Source organism: Drosophila willistoni (assembly GCF_018902025.1).
Source record: "Drosophila willistoni isolate 14030-0811.24 chromosome 2L unlocalized genomic scaffold, UCI_dwil_1.1 Seg196, whole genome shotgun sequence".
Taxonomy (NCBI): Eukaryota; Metazoa; Arthropoda; class Insecta; order Diptera; family Drosophilidae; genus Drosophila; species Drosophila willistoni.
This window is the reverse complement of record NW_025814048.1, coordinates 6,856,572-6,874,156: the sequence shown is the minus strand read 5'-3', so window position 1 is coordinate 6,874,156 and position 17,585 is coordinate 6,856,572. Positions and strand designations below refer to the sequence as shown.

Genomic DNA, 17,585 nt, shown 5'->3' with positions numbered 1-17,585 from the left:
TGGTTTTTCAAATCTCTTTTTTTTTTTTTGTTTCTCGTTGTGACTATTGCATTGGGGCAAATGTCTGTCGCCCAGAAATATTGCGTTTAATCGTTGCCCAACTGTCAGCAAGATGCCATCGTCGTCATCGTTGTCATCTTTGCCTTCGTTTTGGTGGCCAAACAAAAGTAGATTATGAGAGATTTTCAAAAAACAGTCGTAGTCGTGATGTTGCCGCTCAAGGTGTTTCGTTAAAAAGATTGCTATTGTTGTTGTGGATGGAAAAAAAATATATATTCTATAATTAAAACGAAATCAAAAGAGAAATAAACGTTCATTATGTACTGTACTAAGCGTCAGACGCTCAGTTATACACTGTGTCTCATCAATCTATTATGTGCGGTGAGTGTCGTCATCATTTTCAAATTTTGAGTGGTTTTTTACATCAAATGGATTGTTTCTTGGCCAGCTATGGGGATCTCTTCTGATCTGGTATGGCTGCTGGCTATTGGATAATTTGACCAATTCGCAAAACATTGAAATCGAACATGGTGAGAATTTGGCAGCCATTTTAACCATCCTCCTGGGCATTGTCATCGTAGTGGGCAGTATTTATGGCTCTGTGGGTGTATGCCAAGAGTCCAGAACTGTTTTAATAAGTGTAAGTTTGTTTGCAATTTGTATTTTTTAATTTTCTAAAAATGTTTTTTGTAGTATGCGGTTCTGTTATTGGTACTTTTAATCATACAAGTGATAATGTTTAGCATTAGTTTTGCTGCCAGCCGCGATGCTTTGCCTGAGACTCTGAGGCAGGGCTTCGATGAACTATGGGATGTTCAACATGTGGGCAACAGTACACTAAATATATACGAGGAGTGGGTGAGTATTGACATTGTCGTCTATATAAGTACTTCCTTGGTATTTTGTATTTTGTCTAATGAGCCATAAGTTATGTACTTCATTCGGCTACTGCTCTTGGTTATAGTTTCCTTATGCCTAAACGTTTCATAAATGTTTCAGTTAGTGATATACATTAGATAGATTAAGGTTTGATTGATTTAGTTTTAGATATTCTATGCTAGGTTTTAGTTTATTGGCTTATAAGTTGATAAAAAAAAAATACATTTTATACAATAGTTAGATTAGTTGGAATTTAAGTTTGGGAAACAGGCTAGCCGGTACTTTCATTATACATATCAAAATTTTTCAATAACTGATGGATCTAATTGATCAAATAAGATAACTTCTTTAAGAAAAAACTCTACATTTTCTTCAATTTGTTTTGCTTTAAAGGTTAGTGTAGTTATCTCAAGGGATCAGTCAATGACATTGGTTAGCTTTAAGTTCAACCTCGAGCTATCAATTTATCACATAATTGAAAAATCACACAATGTCAAAAAAATCATTCAATAGAACACAACATTTTTTAAATTTAAGTGCGTAAACCTACCAATTCAATGAATATTTTTCGTGTCAATGTTTCTGAAACACATAAAATACACTTAAAAAACTTTCAGAGATTCTTCGAAACATCAACAAAGTATCTACCTGATTGCGTTTTGGCTAAATTAGTTTAAAATTGCTTAAAAGTTTCTTCGATTTGTCTAAAATTTTATTCTGAAAAATAAGATTAATAGCTCAGCTCTAATAAGGTCCGATAAATACTTGCAGACTTGTCCAACATTTTGGAGTTCATGTATGAAATGGAAAAATACAAAAAATTAAAGATTTTAGTCTTGCCATAAAATCATAAAATTAATTAGTTTAAAAAAGCTTCAAATTTGTTGAGATATATAAAAAATACCAAGCAGAAGTTATTCAAGTTTTTGACTGTCATACTGAAACTATCTAATTTAATTATATCACTTCCACTAAAATATAATCTAATTTCTGGTTTTTTGCTCTTTTCCATGTTTTAGCTCCATTGCTGTGGTCGCAACAAAGCCGAGGATTATGTACTGGTGGGTAAGGAACTGCCGTCCAGTTGTTGTCTGGATAAAGATTGCACCAAAGTCCTAAATCTGTTTATGTCGGGCTGTGAAGTTAAATTTAAAGCATATGTTAGCGATAAAACAGCAAATTTCAATATACTCAGCTGGCTGCTGATCATTACAGAGGTAAAAAAAAAAACAACCAAGGAGAATGAAAGAGATTTCTATGCTAATCACAATTTAATTACAGTTTGGTGGATCCGTAATCAGCTGCTATCTGGCCGATAGCATACGAAATCATCGTGATCGTGTACGATTCTATAATTAGTTTTATTTCTTCTTTGTAAACATAACGCTAATTGTAAGTTGTAGTAGGTTTTTTTTTGCTGACATTGTGATTATCTATATTTATATATATTTATTTATTTATTGTACCTATAATAAAAAACTTCACTGAAAAATTCATTGATGAAAAAACTAAACAAGCAATAAACGAAAACCACTCGACTCGAATGTTGTAAACTTGCCCTCCCACATGCTGCCTGCCCCCTTGACGTATTTTATTTTCTATTGTAAACCTGTTGCCATTGACTAATTTCTATACTAAAAATGAAAAAGTATTAAGAAAACAACAAGAAATTTTTGAGTAGGATTTTTCAAAGATAAATAAGATATATAGTATATTGGCATACATACGCACATTTTTATATACGCTTATATTTGGGTGGGTGTTTGTATACTCTCTCATTTTTTCCTAAATACCCACAACAGGGGCGATATATTGATGGTGAAGTGATAAAACCATCATGGGGTTTTAGTATGGGGCCCAGAAAAGAGAAGAAAAAAATGGGAATACAGATAAAGTGATTGCACGTTTAATCAAATGATAAGCAATAATCGAATTTATTGCTCAAACTTACTACTACAAAGATACTACACAAATTCAGGACGAGCTAAAGGGTAAAGGGTTTTACAATTCAGCTTCAGTCGAAATTTGTTCTTACTATATACTTCCGTTTCTTAATGGTAGGTGCTGTTACCACAAAAAGAGGAACAAACTATCTTTTACACCCATATTCAATCTAAAAGTAGGTACTGTTTCTTCATTGATAGTTCTGATACTACTTATTAATGATAACTTAATCTCTTTTCTAATTGTTGTTGCCTTGAATTTAAATTCAGAATTGATAAATTCAAAAATATTACAAATTCAAGTAAAATTAAAAAAAACTATTTTCATGCTTCTTTGACTAATCTAATGATTTAATATCGATTCTTCATTTCATTATCATCGCTTACAATAAATTATATTGGATTGGATACATTATATTGGAGGCATTTTTTTTTATCGTATTTTGGATAACTTAGTCAGTAAAAAATCTTTAATATACTAATGAAAGGACTTTTCAAATGTCAATAGTTCATAATCTTATTTATTTAACAAATTAAATCTAGTAATAATTCCTAAACCTGATGATTTTGTTTAATCAGCTCTAGCTGCTAGGGCCTTCGACTCAAGTTCATAATCTATAAAATTGTATAATTAGTCTTTAAAACATTAGTGTGTAATCAGAGTATAACAATAACTTATTTCCCCTTTTTCTTTTATTATTTTACTTTATTTTCTATAATTAAAGGTTTGTATAGTAATTTCAGTCTTTAAAGCTCAAGTAAGTTCAAATTTCTAACCAAAATATGTTTTTTGAACTCTGAACAGAGTTTTTCTTTTTGTATATTGGCCAAAAACAGAATTTTTCGAACGATCAATTAAATGGCCCCACAAATAGCTTTAGCTCAAAAACTGTTCAGACCGCCTCTGTTTGCTCAACATCTATAAATGTATATATCGAGACAGCTAGAACAAATATGTATGTTTGTGTATATTGAAAACGATTTTCAAAACAAAAACACAGTGTTTCAGTTGATTCATGTCACTGAGAGGCAACGGTCAGCACACAACCAAAGCCACACGGATCGCAAAACAAAAACGAAAAAGAGGAAAAAAAAAACTTGCTATTGCCTTATACGGACCAGTTTTTCTTTCTGTTTTGGTTTCCGTTTCTGTTATTGTTTTAATTTAATGCATTTTGAACATTTTCGCCGATTTAAATAGGCAAACCAAAACAAAAGCCAGTCCACAGCCTCAGGCATTGCCTCTCCAGTCAGTCCAGGCCTTCAGTCTTGCTCTTAACACTCTGGCATCAACATGGGTCTGCCAGTCACTACAGTGAAGCATCTGCTGCTGTTGCTCAATTTTATTTTCGGTGTGAGTATCTCAGCATCACCTGAGTGTGTGTGTGAGCTTTATGACTCGTGTCCATAATATTTTTTATTTCGATTTTTTTCTACAGGTGCTTGGCATAGTGCTGATTGCCTTTGGCATATTCTTTTTGATCAGCGCCGCAGAGAATGCGGTAAGCATCGGTGAGAATGTAGCTGGGGGTCTGATAATTGGCCTGGGCATTGTTATACTGATCATTGCAATCTTTGGCTTTCTGGCGGCCATACAAGAGGCACCTGTTCGATTACTAATTGTAAGTATTCAATTACAATTAACTTTGATGGAGACATTTTGTCAGCGCTTTTTCATCGAAAAAGAATGTCAGTTATCTAGTAAAAAACAAGAAAAATCTGAGCTAAATAAATAGTTATAGTAATTGTTACTGTCAACTCCATGATTACAGGAACTTACTATTAGTAGGTGAGCCAATCCTAAAGTCTATTGACAGTTTAGTCATTTTTAGAGACTAAAGGCGTATTCTATAGATATATGTATGTATATAGTAAAGCTGATTAGTCAGCCCTAGCAAAATTAATTAATATTGACAACATTCCAGTCACCTATACTTTCAGTTAGTCTTTTCTAAAGCTAAAAGATATCCTAATTAAAGTTAAATTGAAATTTTACTTATACTATTTTAATTATACTCAAAAATGATGTTTGCCGGTATGCAGTTCATAGAAAAAGGATTTCTTTATCTCTTTATTTCTTTATCTTTATTTGTTACCCATTTGTTTGTTTCACCCGCCGCGAAGTTTTAAACTCTATTAAGGAATTATTGAAAACCTCTCAACGGATAAAGATGATTGAAAATTTTGCCATAACAAACAAATGGTATCTTCTTCTTCTTCTTAAGAATCCTTCAACTTTTTTTATTCAAATATCTGATAAGCTCTGAAGTAGTTAAATTCATAATTTACGACTTGTAGCTCATATTTGTTTAAACTTCAATGGAAGTCTTGTTTCCCAAAAATACATTTTTTTTTGATGACAGCAAACAATTTTTGAATTTACTCAGTATTTGAAAAGCCTAAACATGCCAGATGTTCAATGTTTTGATGTGTAAAGTGGTTGTTTATTCATCATAAAAATGTTCTTCAAATTTTCGATTTGCTTTTATTTGTTCATTTTACTCAGCATAAATTGTATGTAAATGTTGCTGATATTATATGAATACTCTATTTCTTTTTATACAGTATGTTGGGGCTGTTGTTTTGGTAATACTCGCCCAGCTGCTATTCCTTAGCATGGCATCCCATGGGACTAAGGATGGCATATCGGGTAGTATCAATGAAGGATTCGATCAACTCTGGGATGCCGAACGTACTGAGTCTGGAGCCTTGGCTTACTATGAGAATTGGTTGCAATGCTGTGGAGTTAATAGTTCCGAGGATTATTGGATAATCCATCATGCTATACCTGCCAGTTGTTGTATCGATCACAAGTGTGTGGATAAATCCAGTGTATATCCATCAGGTTGTAAGGCTAAGTTTGTGGAGTATTTGGATGACAAATTGTTGGTATTCAAAATTGTTTGCTGGCTGCTCATTATTGGCGAGGTGAGTAAATATAAACATTTTACTTAATTATATTTGTTAATTTAAACTTTATTATCAGGCTGTGGGAGCTGTCTTTGGCTGGCTATTGTTTAGCACCTTAAAGAATGAAGGTCGTCGAAATAATGCCGTCTGGATGTAACTTTAGTTAACAAAGTTCAAAGTATTAATTAAGTAACTTTTACTTCTTGTTGATCAAACTAATAATTTTAATAATTTTAATAATAAAACAAACCAAACATATTTTTCTTTAAGTACTGACAATCTCAAAGTATATTTGTCTCTATTCTGATTACATTCTTGGTTGACCAACTTGTGAGTAGAGCATAGAAACCTTTGCCCGAAGTTTGGTCGATACATCGGTATTAAACACATTATTAATTGCTATGTTTTTGACTTTCCACGAAAGCGAAAATATTCGATTTTTATTAAAGATTAACTAAACGAGAAAAAAAACTTACTGAATATTGACAAATGTGATTCATATTTGTATGACCTTCTAGAAAATCAAATACCATTTTGAATATAGAATTATAGCGATTTCTCCAAAATTTTCACATTTTTATATTGATCTCATAGAGAAACGGTCTCCAGCGACCATTAAACCTTGACCATTAAAGGCATAAGGAACTAGAGTGAAAATTATTTAATCTTTATATCTCAAAAAAGCAAAAACGTTTCCCCTATATCCTTATAAACTGAATAGAGCAGTTCATAGAGCAGACTGAAACTATTTCTGCACTTGCCGAGCGTCTTGAAATGGCCAAAAATTGATCTTTGCTCTTACAGGTTTTATTGCTGAATTTCAGCTGCCTTTTTAAAATAATTTCAAAATAGGTTGTTATTTATTTTGCCTTCGTATATATTTGTTAATACTTTTATATGCACAAGGCATATTAAAAATGCTATAATTATAATTAGTCACTTTGCCATTTGCCGGTTTATTGATATATAAATATTATTTATTTGAATGTGTAGAGCAAATCCCATCTATTTCTAGTTTAAAAATGTATTATAATTCAAATTGCATGCACTTACATACGAAAGACACCCTGTATGCGTGGGCCCTGTACTGCGCCTGCGTTAGTTTTGCTGCCAAATTCAGCGAAAGCCACGATGTCTGACATAGAAGATACGTTTTAGTCCATTGCCAGCATTTGTGATAGAGGAACACAAACTTTTGCGACCTCAGACCTTTAAACGGTTTTGGGCTTTAATCGAATTTGACCTAATCGTGCGTAAACAACCCAACAAAAAACACACACACAAACAAAAAGGAAAATAACAATACCCAAACCTCCGGACACGCCTCGGGAAATAGATTCTTGTTATTGTCACGCGAAATGTGAGCGAAAAAATGATTGTTTTGTCACAATAAAAATAGATAACTAACAAAACAAATTTAACTTCTTCCTCTTTAATTAGCAACATGGAGAAATCATTCTCAATATCTCCCTGGAAATATGCTCTATTTGCCACATGCATTTTGATTGTGGTAAGTTACCCAAAATAAAATCAATAAAATGCATATTGGATAAGAAACAGAATCATAACACTTTAATGTTCACATAAACAAAATTCATGAGGAAATGTATTTATATATCAATGAACAGCTGTCAGCAATTGGGCTTTTCCCGCATTTGCCCCATTAGCTCGAGTATATTGTCGAATATAAATAAATAAATATGAATGCGATAATGAATATATGCAAAACAAACACATAAGCCGGCTGGGAAGGTCATTGAGATGTAAATGCAATCTGAAATTATTCACATTTAAGTTTTGACGGACAAGCCGATTGGTTTACATAACCTTTTTCACACAACACATTTGTGATAGTCTTGTGCAGTTGATGCCCCCAAGGGTAGGCTTTAATTTGTTACGTGTTTGTGTGTCTATGGCCTACATAATGAAAGGAAAAGGGGTTTCCGTTTATAAAATTTTTGTATGGAATGCTCCCAATGGGTAACTTTAGAACGGATGTTTTTAGTGAGGATAATAAGGCAAGCATATTTATATGAACTGACATAACATATTTATTATTATCAAAGTAATGGATGCTTTCAAAGGTGAACTTTAATTATCAAACGGTTATTTTTAATTGTTGGTTTAAATGTTAGAGGGAAGATATTTTACGCAGGAAGTTTTTATTAGGAATTTGATTATCTGTAAATTTATTACTAGCTATTCATTTTGTAGTAATATTTAAGTATAATTGTCCCGATTGATGAACTCCAATAATATCCGCTGTTTAATACATAGATCTCACAAAGAGAGAGATAATCTTCAATCATGACAGAAATCAAATAAAGAGACATTTTAAGAGTGACAATTGATGTAAATAGACGTGTTTTACTCGCCCTTGCTAAAATATGGGTATCATTGGCTATTATAGCTTTTAAGCGAAAAAATATGAATCAATTCTAACAACTCAATACAGGAAAGTAAAAATAATAAGTTTCTAAGACCCTTAATGTATATAATCATTTAACAATCACTCCAGAATGATTTAGAGAGAAGAATAAACATCGATAAAATATGCGAATTGCATTAATTATAGATTATAGTTTCCCTTGTTATCTAGATTCTATAACAGTATTTCATTAAGTTGTTAAGTAAATAATGTAGGTCTGCCATTTCTTAATTAATATTTAAAGAAAATATCTCTTTTGATAGGGAAAAAAGTATGCATTCTTATTTAACATTATCAAAAAAAGATCGCTGATATCATTTGGAATGGTATCGGGGAAAAAAGTATTTTAAAAACTGTTAAATTCCAAGTTCTATTGGCTGTAGTTTCTTTAGCTTTTGGTAACTGGGAATATGCCGTTTGATGGGCTGATATTGTGTCCTTTCAACCCAAAATCGACCAATTTGAATATTGGATCTGTGATTTTCAAGCTATGCCTAATAATTTTCTTGAAACTCTGAAAAAGGTGTGTTGCCTCTGAAGGACTATGAGTGTCCTTAGACTAGTTGTTTCATACCTAGATACTTAATACCTAAATAGTAAATTAGTCAAATTTCATTTCAGAATAAATTCTTTATAAACTTTTCTTTGATTGCTGATTTCAGGGCTGTAACATTTTCTTCTTTTCCTGTGGAGTGGTCACCTGGGGGTCAGCATCGTCGGTCTATGGCAGCTATGCAGTTGCTTTATGCGGTGTCTCTGTATTTGCGGCTGCTTTTCTAGGTGTCTATGTGGCTCTTAAAGAGTCCTATAAATACTCAATTTATGTGAGTATAATAATACACTGATAAAGAACTCAGAAATTATATGATCTAATTTGTTGTTTCCCAGTATTTACTCACTACCATATTAGTTATGGGATTGCTGACCACATATTTCTTAACATTCTCGTCGACCAAAGATCAACTGATGACACAATTCGAGGAACGGATTCAAAGTTTGTTCGATGCAAAAACTCATCATTTGGATACCATGCAACCCATACACAGTCTATTTCGTTGCTGTGGCCTACAGGGGCCAAAGGATTACTTGTCCGAGCAGAATGAGGGGCAGGGAGCATTACCAGCCAGTTGTTGTTATAGTTTTGATTGTACCAATCCTTCGCATGTATTTGAAGAGGGTTGCTCGACAAAGGCGACAGGAAATTTGAAATTACAAGCGGAAATTAATTATTACGCTTGTGTGGCCATTTTTTGCCTCGAGGTGAGTATGAAAAATCTTCTTCTTGATATACAAAAGAAATATATATATATTTCTTTACAGGTCTTGGGTCTACTGACTGCCTTCTTTATGGGCAAGGCCCGCAAACATGCCAAAACTAAAATCAAGGACGAAGAATCTCCCATCAATAATGATGATTAAATCAATTCCATATACAGAAATTGAATAACTACACCATTACATGTATTCCAGAACAAATTGATTAATTCAATTAGTTGATTTGCAGTTAGAAATAAAGAAACAAAAAATAAACAAACAATATTAGAAACTACGTATCTGTCATTCTGAGACCCCGCTCAGCATTTGCTGAATTGTTCCATGAAATTCTCTTTGTATTGTTCGCGCCTTCGCTAAAGAATTCCCATAAATTTTGGTAGCACTGACCTAAGAGAGCTATTGGATTCCATTCGGTTTGGCCGGATCATTAGCTTGTTTGACTTTCAACTGACTGGTTGTGGTTTTTATTTTGGTGTGTCTGTGCTGTTCTCCACATCTGTTTATTGTTTAGAGATTTGCATTTAAAGTGTCGGCCACCGCAAACCACTCACAATGGGCTGCACCACTGCCTGTATGAAGTGTTTTCTTAACATACTCACTACTCTGAATGCGGTAAGAATTTATCCCTAAAAAGGCAAACCAAAACAAAGACTGAAATACCCTGCAATTATGTTGACTCTCAGTCTATTTAAAAATTCGTAAAAAGAATGTTAAGCAAAGTCTTTTCAAAATTAGTTGTTGGTAAAAGGTGTTTAGTTTATCGATGTTGATTAAACTTAGAAGGAACTAACTTATGTTTAAACTTTAAACTAATAAAAGTTAAGTACATAAAAAGTTCTCTCAACACAATAAAACACCTAAATAGTTAAGACTTATAAACTCCCTTTTCCCAAATTCTTTTAAAAATCACAATAACCTTTAAATTGTTTTTAAGTTCCTATTAAACGACGACAAAATATTTGAATATCAAATTAAATGTTTTTAGAACCCGTTAAAAAACCCCCAAGAGTGAGAAGAAGAACACAATGTGTGTGATATCATAATTGATGATCAATTGATTATTGAAATAATTTGGACACCGACAAAAATATATATATACAATTAAAGCTGGCTGCATATGTGCAGATATAGGGGCACATCGGTGGATATATGTATAAAATTTACATATTGTTTATACTTCTGTGTACTAAAAATCTTTGTATTCATGAGATGCGGCCGGGGTTTTTTGTTTTCTCTCTTTCTCCCTCTCTATATATCTCTCTATATATGTATATATCTCACTTGCTGATCAAACAAAACAAAAACTAATAAAACGAGGCCGAAAAATTTATTCGTTTTTGGGTTTGCAAAAAAATAAATAAATTTAAATATTAGCAAAACGATTTCCTTGAAGCGAAAAAAAAACGATAGGAATTTAAATTTTTCTAAAAAAAATAAAAGATACAAAATGTATTTGAAATTCATCTTGTAGTTGAATACTCTGATACAATGTCAACGGAAACGATAAGGTCTTCAGAAGATAAAATTTACAAAATTCATTAGTATATTTAAAGTAAAGGTAAAATTTAAACTCCAATATGAATTTTGACTCTTACCTCAATCAAGAATAAGAAACTCAAGTATGTATTTGTGTACATGGAAAGTTAATCTAGTTAACACTCTTGGCAGCTCTTTGGCCTTCTGCTGATAGGGATAGCCTCAATGAGTATGGGCCAAGCACCTACCACATATATAATCTATTTGTATGCCTTTGGTGGTATGCTCTTTGTATCATCTATTATCGGCTGCTGTGGCATCTGCCGGGAGAGTGTGTGGTTGACCGCAACGGTAAGTGTAATGAACCTATACAAACACACATACAGAATTTTACATATTTACTTATTTATAAGTATGTACCATCTATTTACTTCTCTCTAGTATGGCTTTATATTGTTGGTCATAATGATGGTGCAACTTCTTAGCGTCTTTGCCACTATTTTCGATGAGGAGTACATCAAGAAATATGCAGCTGAGAAAGTTCAAAATAGCTGGAATTTGGAGTTAGTGCAACCAGGTGCCATGAATTATATAGAAACCATGGTAAGTTCATGCTCTATTATTCACTTAATTGAATACATCACGTTTCTCTTTTTTTTTTGTTTTAGTATATGTGCTGCGGACGAAATGAGCCCGAAGATCATTTTACCATTAAGGGAGGTGTAGAATGGCCCAGCAGTTGCTATCCGGGTAACAATACTAGTTTGCCACACTATGGCAAAGGTTGCACCAAGGCTGTTACGGATGAGTTACTTGTTTTGTATAACTACTCCAGTGATACCAGATGGGTGTCGTTTGTCTCTACAGTAAGCATATTGGTTTACTATCGTTTTGAAATGATAAATAATTAAACTTATCTTATAAATTTGATAGGCTCTGATGTTCATCTGTACTTTCTGTTTGATGAGACGTTTCCAGAACGACCGAAGACGCTATCGTTATTGAATGTGATCTTCCATTTTTTATTTAACAAGCTCAATCAACGAATTTATTTTGGGTTTAATAAACTTTACAATAAAAACGAAAATGAAATTTTATGAATTTCTTTTTTAAACAGCAAAGTATTTAGGATTTTTATGGTAGAATTATTTTTATGAGGGAAATGTGCACCAAAAGGATGCATGAGGGCTTTTATATTCTAGTACTTCTTAAAAAGTAATTTAATTTTTATTTACTTAAGTTAAAAATAATACTTAAACCTATGTATATTCTGACAACTGGTTGCTAGGTATTATAATTAGTTTTAGGCAAAAATTACGCGAAAATTTAATTTTGAACTAAACAAAGTATTAGCTTAGCTAATAGTTTGAGTTGGAAGGTGTAGATAAACTGTATAAATATTTGCATTGATTAGATTGAATACATTATATATCTATGTTTATGAATTGATTCACTTTGTTATTTGATGATTTTATCTGTATTGGGGAACTGTTTGCAAAAATTTGGCTACGTGTTTGATAAATATAAGAATGGGCAGTCACCTCTTCTTGTGTTCTACATAGTTGCAACTTCTAAATTTGATCTTCAAGCCTGTTGAAATTCTAAATTTCTTTGTCTTTCTGCTTCTACATATAAAACTGAGTCCCTATTAATTATATTCCTTTATCTACTGAGAAGCTGAAAGTCTATTTAATCGTGGCATTTAACTTATATTTGGACAATATTTTACTTTATTGTAAGAATTCAAATTTAATATATAAATCATATATTGAATCTGAAATTAATTTATTAACCATAAGTTTTAAGTATTATTCAGTTATTATTATCTTATCTTTTTATTTGAGAAGAATCCGAAATAAAGACGAGCTTGTTATTGTAGGCTTATTACCTGTTTGGCCGATATCAGCATATATATTACCCTTATGTATTATTAGTTGGCTTTGAAGATCTAGTGTAGCTTTAGTAGTCCCCTGAAAAAACTTACGTACTATTCCCGTATGCCGTTAATCGTTTGTACCGACTACTCTTATCTGTTATTCGAAAATTACGCCCAGTTTGTTATTATAGTTTCGTTACGTTACGCATCGATGCCCCCCCTGAATTCCAAAACAATCTACCGATCTTTCACTTTTCTAATTTGTTGTAGCATCTTATCTATTTTGTGTTGTATACGCCAAGCCATTTGCTTCCGAATGACGCAATATGTTTCAATAATCGCACCGGTTTAGTTTCAAACGTTCGGCTTCGTATATATATTGTTGGTATTGGAGCCTAATGGCATAGGTGGATGGAGGGAGACTCGTGCTAGACACATGGGTAACCCCTAGGTTAGCTGAAAGCTAGCGCCAGAGACCACAGTGCACTTCAGTTCTGTCAAGCGTATCTCAGAGCTACTCTCTGTCTATGTTTTTCTCTGACTCTCTGAGTGTTTCTCTGTCTCTCCCTATTCTCCCCAAAAACTTTGTCTCTTTATCCATATTCAATTTGTTGTTATTTTTGCCTTTGCTCTTTATGTTTGTTTGTTTATTTGTTTGTTTTTTATGCGCTGTTGTTGTTTGCATTAGCAAACGCTTTGCTTTGCTTTTTCATTTGCCAGAGGGCAGCCAGCAGCTAGCTGGTTGGAATACCGGGTCTGTGGCCTGAGAGTTTCAGTTCGTTCGTGACCGTGGCCGCAGTTGCTCCACCAGCACTCTCTGAAAAATCTCTAAAAAGGCTCTCAACAAACTGTTGCACGTGTTGTTAATTCAGTTTCTTGTGTTTTCTTTCAAAACCTATTTAAAGTAATTGGAAAAAACGAAAAATATTGAAAATGGGTTGCGCTACTGGAACCATAAAGTACTCCTTGTTTCTGTTCAATATACTTTGGGGGGTAAGTTTCCCAACCTGGAACTCATTCGTGAGCGACAAAAGTGATTCAATTCAATACTGAAATTTCGCAAATTTCCGAAAGCGTTTTTGTAGATGATATCATCTTCTACCTTATGACAGAATATAACACATTAGTGTTAGTGTGTCTGTGTGTGTGTGTATTTGTGTTTCTATTGTTAATGGTTTTTTATGATGTATACTTTAAGTTTATTCTGTTTCTTGAGCCACAAGGAAAGCTTTGCCAAATACAAAGCTCAGGGAAGCAACATAACTGCGTCATGCATCTAGATATCATTATAATTAATTTTCGAGAACCGGAATAGAAATGATGACGACAAACCGTCAAACCGAAAAAAACAGAAAAAGATGATGCCACACTAAGAAATAAATAGCATTCATTCACTGGTGTGATTAGTGGGTTTGTTGACAATTTGTCTAGATCATCTTCAGCCCATTAATTATGGGTGTAATGCCATGATGACGCCCCTTTTTGTCTGAAATATGCCATGTGAGACCGAATGCAATGACTCATTGAAATACATAGATGTAATCCGTTGATTCTGAAAATGAATCCATTGAGAATACTAGCGATCTCTAACTGGGCCCACTGAAACGGGATTTTGACTCATTCATTACGACCATTTTAAGCTTAAGTTACTTTTACTTATATGAAAAGTATGAGCAAAATCTATAAATAATTCAATTATTAATATTTTGGCTGTAAAATATATTAAATATGGAATACATTTCTCAGACTTCCAATATTATTAGATCATAAACAATAAATTGGTTTTAATAGGCGTTAAGGCCTTTTTTAAAAGAATACCTGTATTAAAAAAAAATACTCTAACCTTAAGCTGAGTCCCAGATATCATGCAAAATTTTATAATATTGTTATAGGATATTAATCCGAATCGACAAAGGTAGAGCTTGTTATGTGTGGTAATTAATTTTAAGTTTGATAATAGTTGCATAAGATAGTACAAAGTTTGGCTGACAATCCGGACCGGTAGTTTCTAAAAGCCCTTGAATCGATTTTAAAGCCAATTCGAATACGTATTCCTTTGGGTATTATTAAGGTATTTAAACTTTTACATGAACTTAGAACTAGGGTTAATTAATATTCTAGTCGAATGAGGCATTTTATATATATATGAAGAGCAATTAGATACACTTTATCGCATCACATGAAATGATAATACATATATAATTTCAGGAATACATGCATTTGGTGAAAAGGTTAATGAAAATGAGAAAGACCCTAAAAATGCCCACCTTAGTCTTTAGTTAATGTCAATGTAATTAAAAGTGCAAAATATTAACATCATTAATATCGTGGTAACTTAGAGAAATATATTAAATCACTATAATGATATTAGTCTATATCTATATGGTTTTAGTTCAAGTCAAGTACAGCTTACTTTTTACCTACCTTATGATTAACATTCAAAACTTACAAGAAATGAAATGATAAAATGATTATTAAACTATATTTAAATGCTTAGAATTTTATTTTAATTTGAAATTAATTGTGTTTTTTTAGATTCTGGGCATTGTGGTCATAATATTCGGTGGCCTCGGTTGGGGTGCCATGCCAAATGAATTTGCCATTGGCATTCTGGTACTTGGCAGTGTAATTCTATTGATTTCCCTCTTCGGTTGCTGCGGTGCAATACGCGAATCGCCGCGAATGCTTTGGACGGTTGGTATTTGATTAATAGCAAGTGAAAGTAGAAACTAAATTATAATTTTCGATTACAGTATGTTACATTTTTGCTGATCTTATTGGGTCTTACTGTGGCATTTATCATACTGAATCCAAGGGATGTCTTTAAGAAATATGCCCTGAATGTTGTGGAGAAGCAATGGGAGCTAGAACAAACTAAACCTGGTAGCATGGATGTCGTGCAGTCAACGGTAAGAGTTGTAATAGACGATTTTTTACAGATTAGGATTTAAGATATGTACTTTTCTTTTTATAGTATCTTTGCTGTGGACGCAATAGTGCTCAGGACTATCTTAATATCAGCCATTGGAATGATAGTGTGCCAGCTAGTTGTTGCAAGGACAACAATTGTGTGAATCCTTTGAACCTTTATACGACCGGTTGCTTGACCAAAGTGGAGGAGGCTTTCGACGATGAGGCCAAAACATCACGTTACTTTGAATGGACTGTACTTGGTTTTGATGTAGGTTAACTTAATTAAGTTTATCCAATGTCTTCTATAATTAATTTTCATCTTTTCAGTTGGTGATACTTCTGCTGGCATTCATTCTGGCCGTACACTATACGAATCGCAGACGTCGCTATAATTATTAATAACTTTCGTTAAATTTAGTGTTATTTAAGCTTAAGTACTTAAACCAAGTCTCACAATGTCTAAGTGTCACCCAAGTACCTTTTGCTTTACTCATGTGTTCACTTGCCAAGCAAACTGTGAAAATTTTTGTATTAAACATTACTCCATGAGAGAGGAAATTGCGTCATTGAAAATCAATCAAAGAGGGGAAACGCTTACATGCCTAAACCGAAAGTCAAATATTTATAATTAAGCTGGCCATGTGTTTACATATGTATATATATGTATATGTATATCTCGTATACGGTTACCAATGTTATATGTATGCATCCGGATTCAAACGGAAATGCGTTTTTCAAACGAAATTTTCAAAATATTATCAAATTGAAGAGAAGCAATCGGTTATCTTTGTAATCTTGAAAAACAATCACTTAAATCTTATTAACAAATATTGAAGTCTGTAATTTTTATACCATGCACCAATTGGGGGAAATGGTATATTAAAGTCGCCAAAATGTATGCAACATGTAGAAGAAAGCTTTTTATATTCTAATTTATATTCTTGACAAGCGTCAACAGCCGAGTGGATCCAGCCATGTATGTTTGTCCGTATGAACACCTAGGTCTCGGAGCTAGAGCCAAGATCGGATTGCAAATAGCCAAGGTATGCAAACGTTTTTCTCCAGATGGTTCATGAGGCTGAAAGATAAATTTTAAATATTTATTTTACTTGGAGCATGGTAAAGCTAAGTCGACATGACGACATACCTTATATATCAATAGGTTGTATCGAATGTTATATTCCCATTATCTACATGATAAGGGGAACTAAAGGACAACATTCGATTAAAAGTAAAGTAAGTAAATATTGAAACATTTAAGGGTAAAATTATTTGCAACAAATGCCAATAAAGTGTAGAGTCAAAAAAAAAACCAAGGGTGTGGGCAACTAAAAGAGAGAAATAGAATACTCGTGATATCGTAATTGACGAATATTTGATTCATATTGAAATATATTTTGGTTGCCGGAAAAATTAATATTACACATGTTCAGAGTGGATGTAATTTTTTTACACATTTGTTATTTTCGCACTTTAATTTTTTTCATATTAGGCTTGACAAAATTAAGATAACTGACAAAAAAAAGATCGGCATCAAAAACAGCATAGGAAAAGACGTATACTCGTTCTAGACAAATGGTTGACCCTGTGTAAGTTAGCTAAAAGCTAGGGCCATAGACCATAGTTCGCTGAAGCGAGTCTCACTAGGTCTCTCTTTCTCTGTCTACCACTCTGTTGGTATCTTAGTTTGTCACTCTTTTTATGCTGACTTTTTATGTCCATGCAGTTCTATTTGCGTGGCATTTTGGCGCCTGAGGTCAAATCGGCGAACTTGCAATTTTATGTTTGTTCTTTAGCGAAGTTTGGGCTTAGAATCCGAATCTTTATTTTCACATCAATTTTAAATTTTTAAATATTGGCAAGATATATTAATCGGAATCGTCGC

General features: G+C 33.0%; 5 protein-coding genes across 6 annotated transcripts; all 5 read left to right on the top strand.

Moving 5' to 3' along the window:
* Positions 1 to 111: 111 nt before the first annotated feature.
* LOC6640310 (protein late bloomer) lies at positions 112 to 2,371 on the top strand. The gene is made up of 5 exons (XM_002063126.4): positions 112 to 381; positions 449 to 640; positions 694 to 858; positions 1,899 to 2,096; positions 2,161 to 2,371. Exons 1-5 carry the CDS (start codon positions 319 to 321, stop codon positions 2,236 to 2,238), a joined length of 696 nt encoding a protein of 231 aa, XP_002063162.1. The 5' UTR covers positions 112 to 318; the 3' UTR covers positions 2,239 to 2,371.
* A 1,470-nt stretch (positions 2,372 to 3,841) lies between these two features.
* LOC6640311 (tetraspanin-7) lies at positions 3,842 to 5,996 on the top strand. 2 transcript variants are annotated; one of them, XM_047009938.1, is made up of 5 exons: positions 3,842 to 3,857; positions 4,024 to 4,176; positions 4,262 to 4,444; positions 5,388 to 5,750; positions 5,809 to 5,996. In XM_047009938.1, exons 2-5 carry the CDS (start codon positions 4,117 to 4,119, stop codon positions 5,887 to 5,889), a joined length of 687 nt encoding a protein of 228 aa, XP_046865894.1. In that variant the 5' UTR covers positions 3,842 to 3,857; positions 4,024 to 4,116; the 3' UTR covers positions 5,890 to 5,996. The 2 variants fall into 2 exon arrangements, with proteins under 2 accessions (XP_046865894.1, XP_002063163.3); XM_002063127.4 differs by having other exon boundaries at positions 3,843 to 4,176.
* Positions 5,997 to 6,883: 887 nt separating this feature from the next.
* LOC6640312 (CD63 antigen) lies at positions 6,884 to 9,709 on the top strand. Its single transcript, XM_002063128.3, has 5 exons — positions 6,884 to 7,092; positions 7,173 to 7,242; positions 8,823 to 8,984; positions 9,049 to 9,420; positions 9,481 to 9,709. The coding sequence occupies exons 2-5, from the start codon at positions 7,177 to 7,179 to the stop codon at positions 9,577 to 9,579; spliced, it is 699 nt and encodes a 232-aa protein (XP_002063164.1). The 5' UTR covers positions 6,884 to 7,092; positions 7,173 to 7,176; the 3' UTR covers positions 9,580 to 9,709.
* Positions 9,710 to 9,882: 173 nt separating this feature from the next.
* LOC6640313 (tetraspanin-18) lies at positions 9,883 to 11,998 on the top strand. Its single transcript, XM_002063129.4, has 5 exons — positions 9,883 to 10,047; positions 11,104 to 11,262; positions 11,353 to 11,514; positions 11,580 to 11,777; positions 11,845 to 11,998. Exons 1-5 carry the CDS (start codon positions 9,988 to 9,990, stop codon positions 11,914 to 11,916), a joined length of 651 nt encoding a protein of 216 aa, XP_002063165.1. The 5' UTR covers positions 9,883 to 9,987; the 3' UTR covers positions 11,917 to 11,998.
* A 1,578-nt stretch (positions 11,999 to 13,576) lies between these two features.
* On the top strand, positions 13,577 to 16,258 carry LOC6640448 (protein late bloomer). Its single transcript, XM_002063130.4, has 5 exons — positions 13,577 to 13,780; positions 15,323 to 15,481; positions 15,541 to 15,696; positions 15,762 to 15,968; positions 16,028 to 16,258. Exons 1-5 carry the CDS (start codon positions 13,721 to 13,723, stop codon positions 16,097 to 16,099), a joined length of 654 nt encoding a protein of 217 aa, XP_002063166.1. The 5' UTR covers positions 13,577 to 13,720; the 3' UTR covers positions 16,100 to 16,258.
* Positions 16,259 to 17,585: the final 1,327 nt, after the last annotated feature.

Excerpts from the sequence above, each read along its gene's own strand:
- LOC6640310 (XM_002063126.4), top strand. The coding sequence starts at position 319 with ATGTACTGTACTAAGCGTCAGACGCTCAGTTATACACTGTGTCTCATC. Across the intron at positions 641-693 it reads CCAGAACTGTTTTAATAAGT|TATGCGGTTCTGTTATTGGT; the intron begins GTAAGTTTGTTT and ends TGTTTTTTGTAG. Across the intron at positions 2,097-2,160 it reads GGCTGCTGATCATTACAGAG|TTTGGTGGATCCGTAATCAG; the intron begins GTAAAAAAAAAA and ends ATTTAATTACAG.
- LOC6640311 (XM_047009938.1), top strand. The coding sequence starts at position 4,117 with ATGGGTCTGCCAGTCACTACAGTGAAGCATCTGCTGCTGTTGCTCAAT. Across the intron at positions 4,445-5,387 it reads CACCTGTTCGATTACTAATT|TATGTTGGGGCTGTTGTTTT; the intron begins GTAAGTATTCAA and ends CTTTTTATACAG. Across the intron at positions 5,751-5,808 it reads GGCTGCTCATTATTGGCGAG|GCTGTGGGAGCTGTCTTTGG; the intron begins GTGAGTAAATAT and ends CTTTATTATCAG.
- LOC6640312 (XM_002063128.3), top strand. The coding sequence starts at position 7,177 with ATGGAGAAATCATTCTCAATATCTCCCTGGAAATATGCTCTATTTGCC. Across the intron at positions 8,985-9,048 it reads CCTATAAATACTCAATTTAT|TATTTACTCACTACCATATT; the intron begins GTGAGTATAATA and ends GTTGTTTCCCAG. Across the intron at positions 9,421-9,480 it reads TGGCCATTTTTTGCCTCGAG|GTCTTGGGTCTACTGACTGC; the intron begins GTGAGTATGAAA and ends ATTTCTTTACAG.
- LOC6640313 (XM_002063129.4), top strand. The coding sequence starts at position 9,988 with ATGGGCTGCACCACTGCCTGTATGAAGTGTTTTCTTAACATACTCACT. Across the intron at positions 11,263-11,352 it reads GTGTGTGGTTGACCGCAACG|TATGGCTTTATATTGTTGGT; the intron begins GTAAGTGTAATG and ends ACTTCTCTCTAG. Across the intron at positions 11,515-11,579 it reads TGAATTATATAGAAACCATG|TATATGTGCTGCGGACGAAA; the intron begins GTAAGTTCATGC and ends TTTTTGTTTTAG.
- LOC6640448 (XM_002063130.4), top strand. The coding sequence starts at position 13,721 with ATGGGTTGCGCTACTGGAACCATAAAGTACTCCTTGTTTCTGTTCAAT. Across the intron at positions 13,781-15,322 it reads TGTTCAATATACTTTGGGGG|ATTCTGGGCATTGTGGTCAT; the intron begins GTAAGTTTCCCA and ends GTGTTTTTTTAG. Across the intron at positions 15,482-15,540 it reads CGCCGCGAATGCTTTGGACG|TATGTTACATTTTTGCTGAT; the intron begins GTTGGTATTTGA and ends TTTCGATTACAG.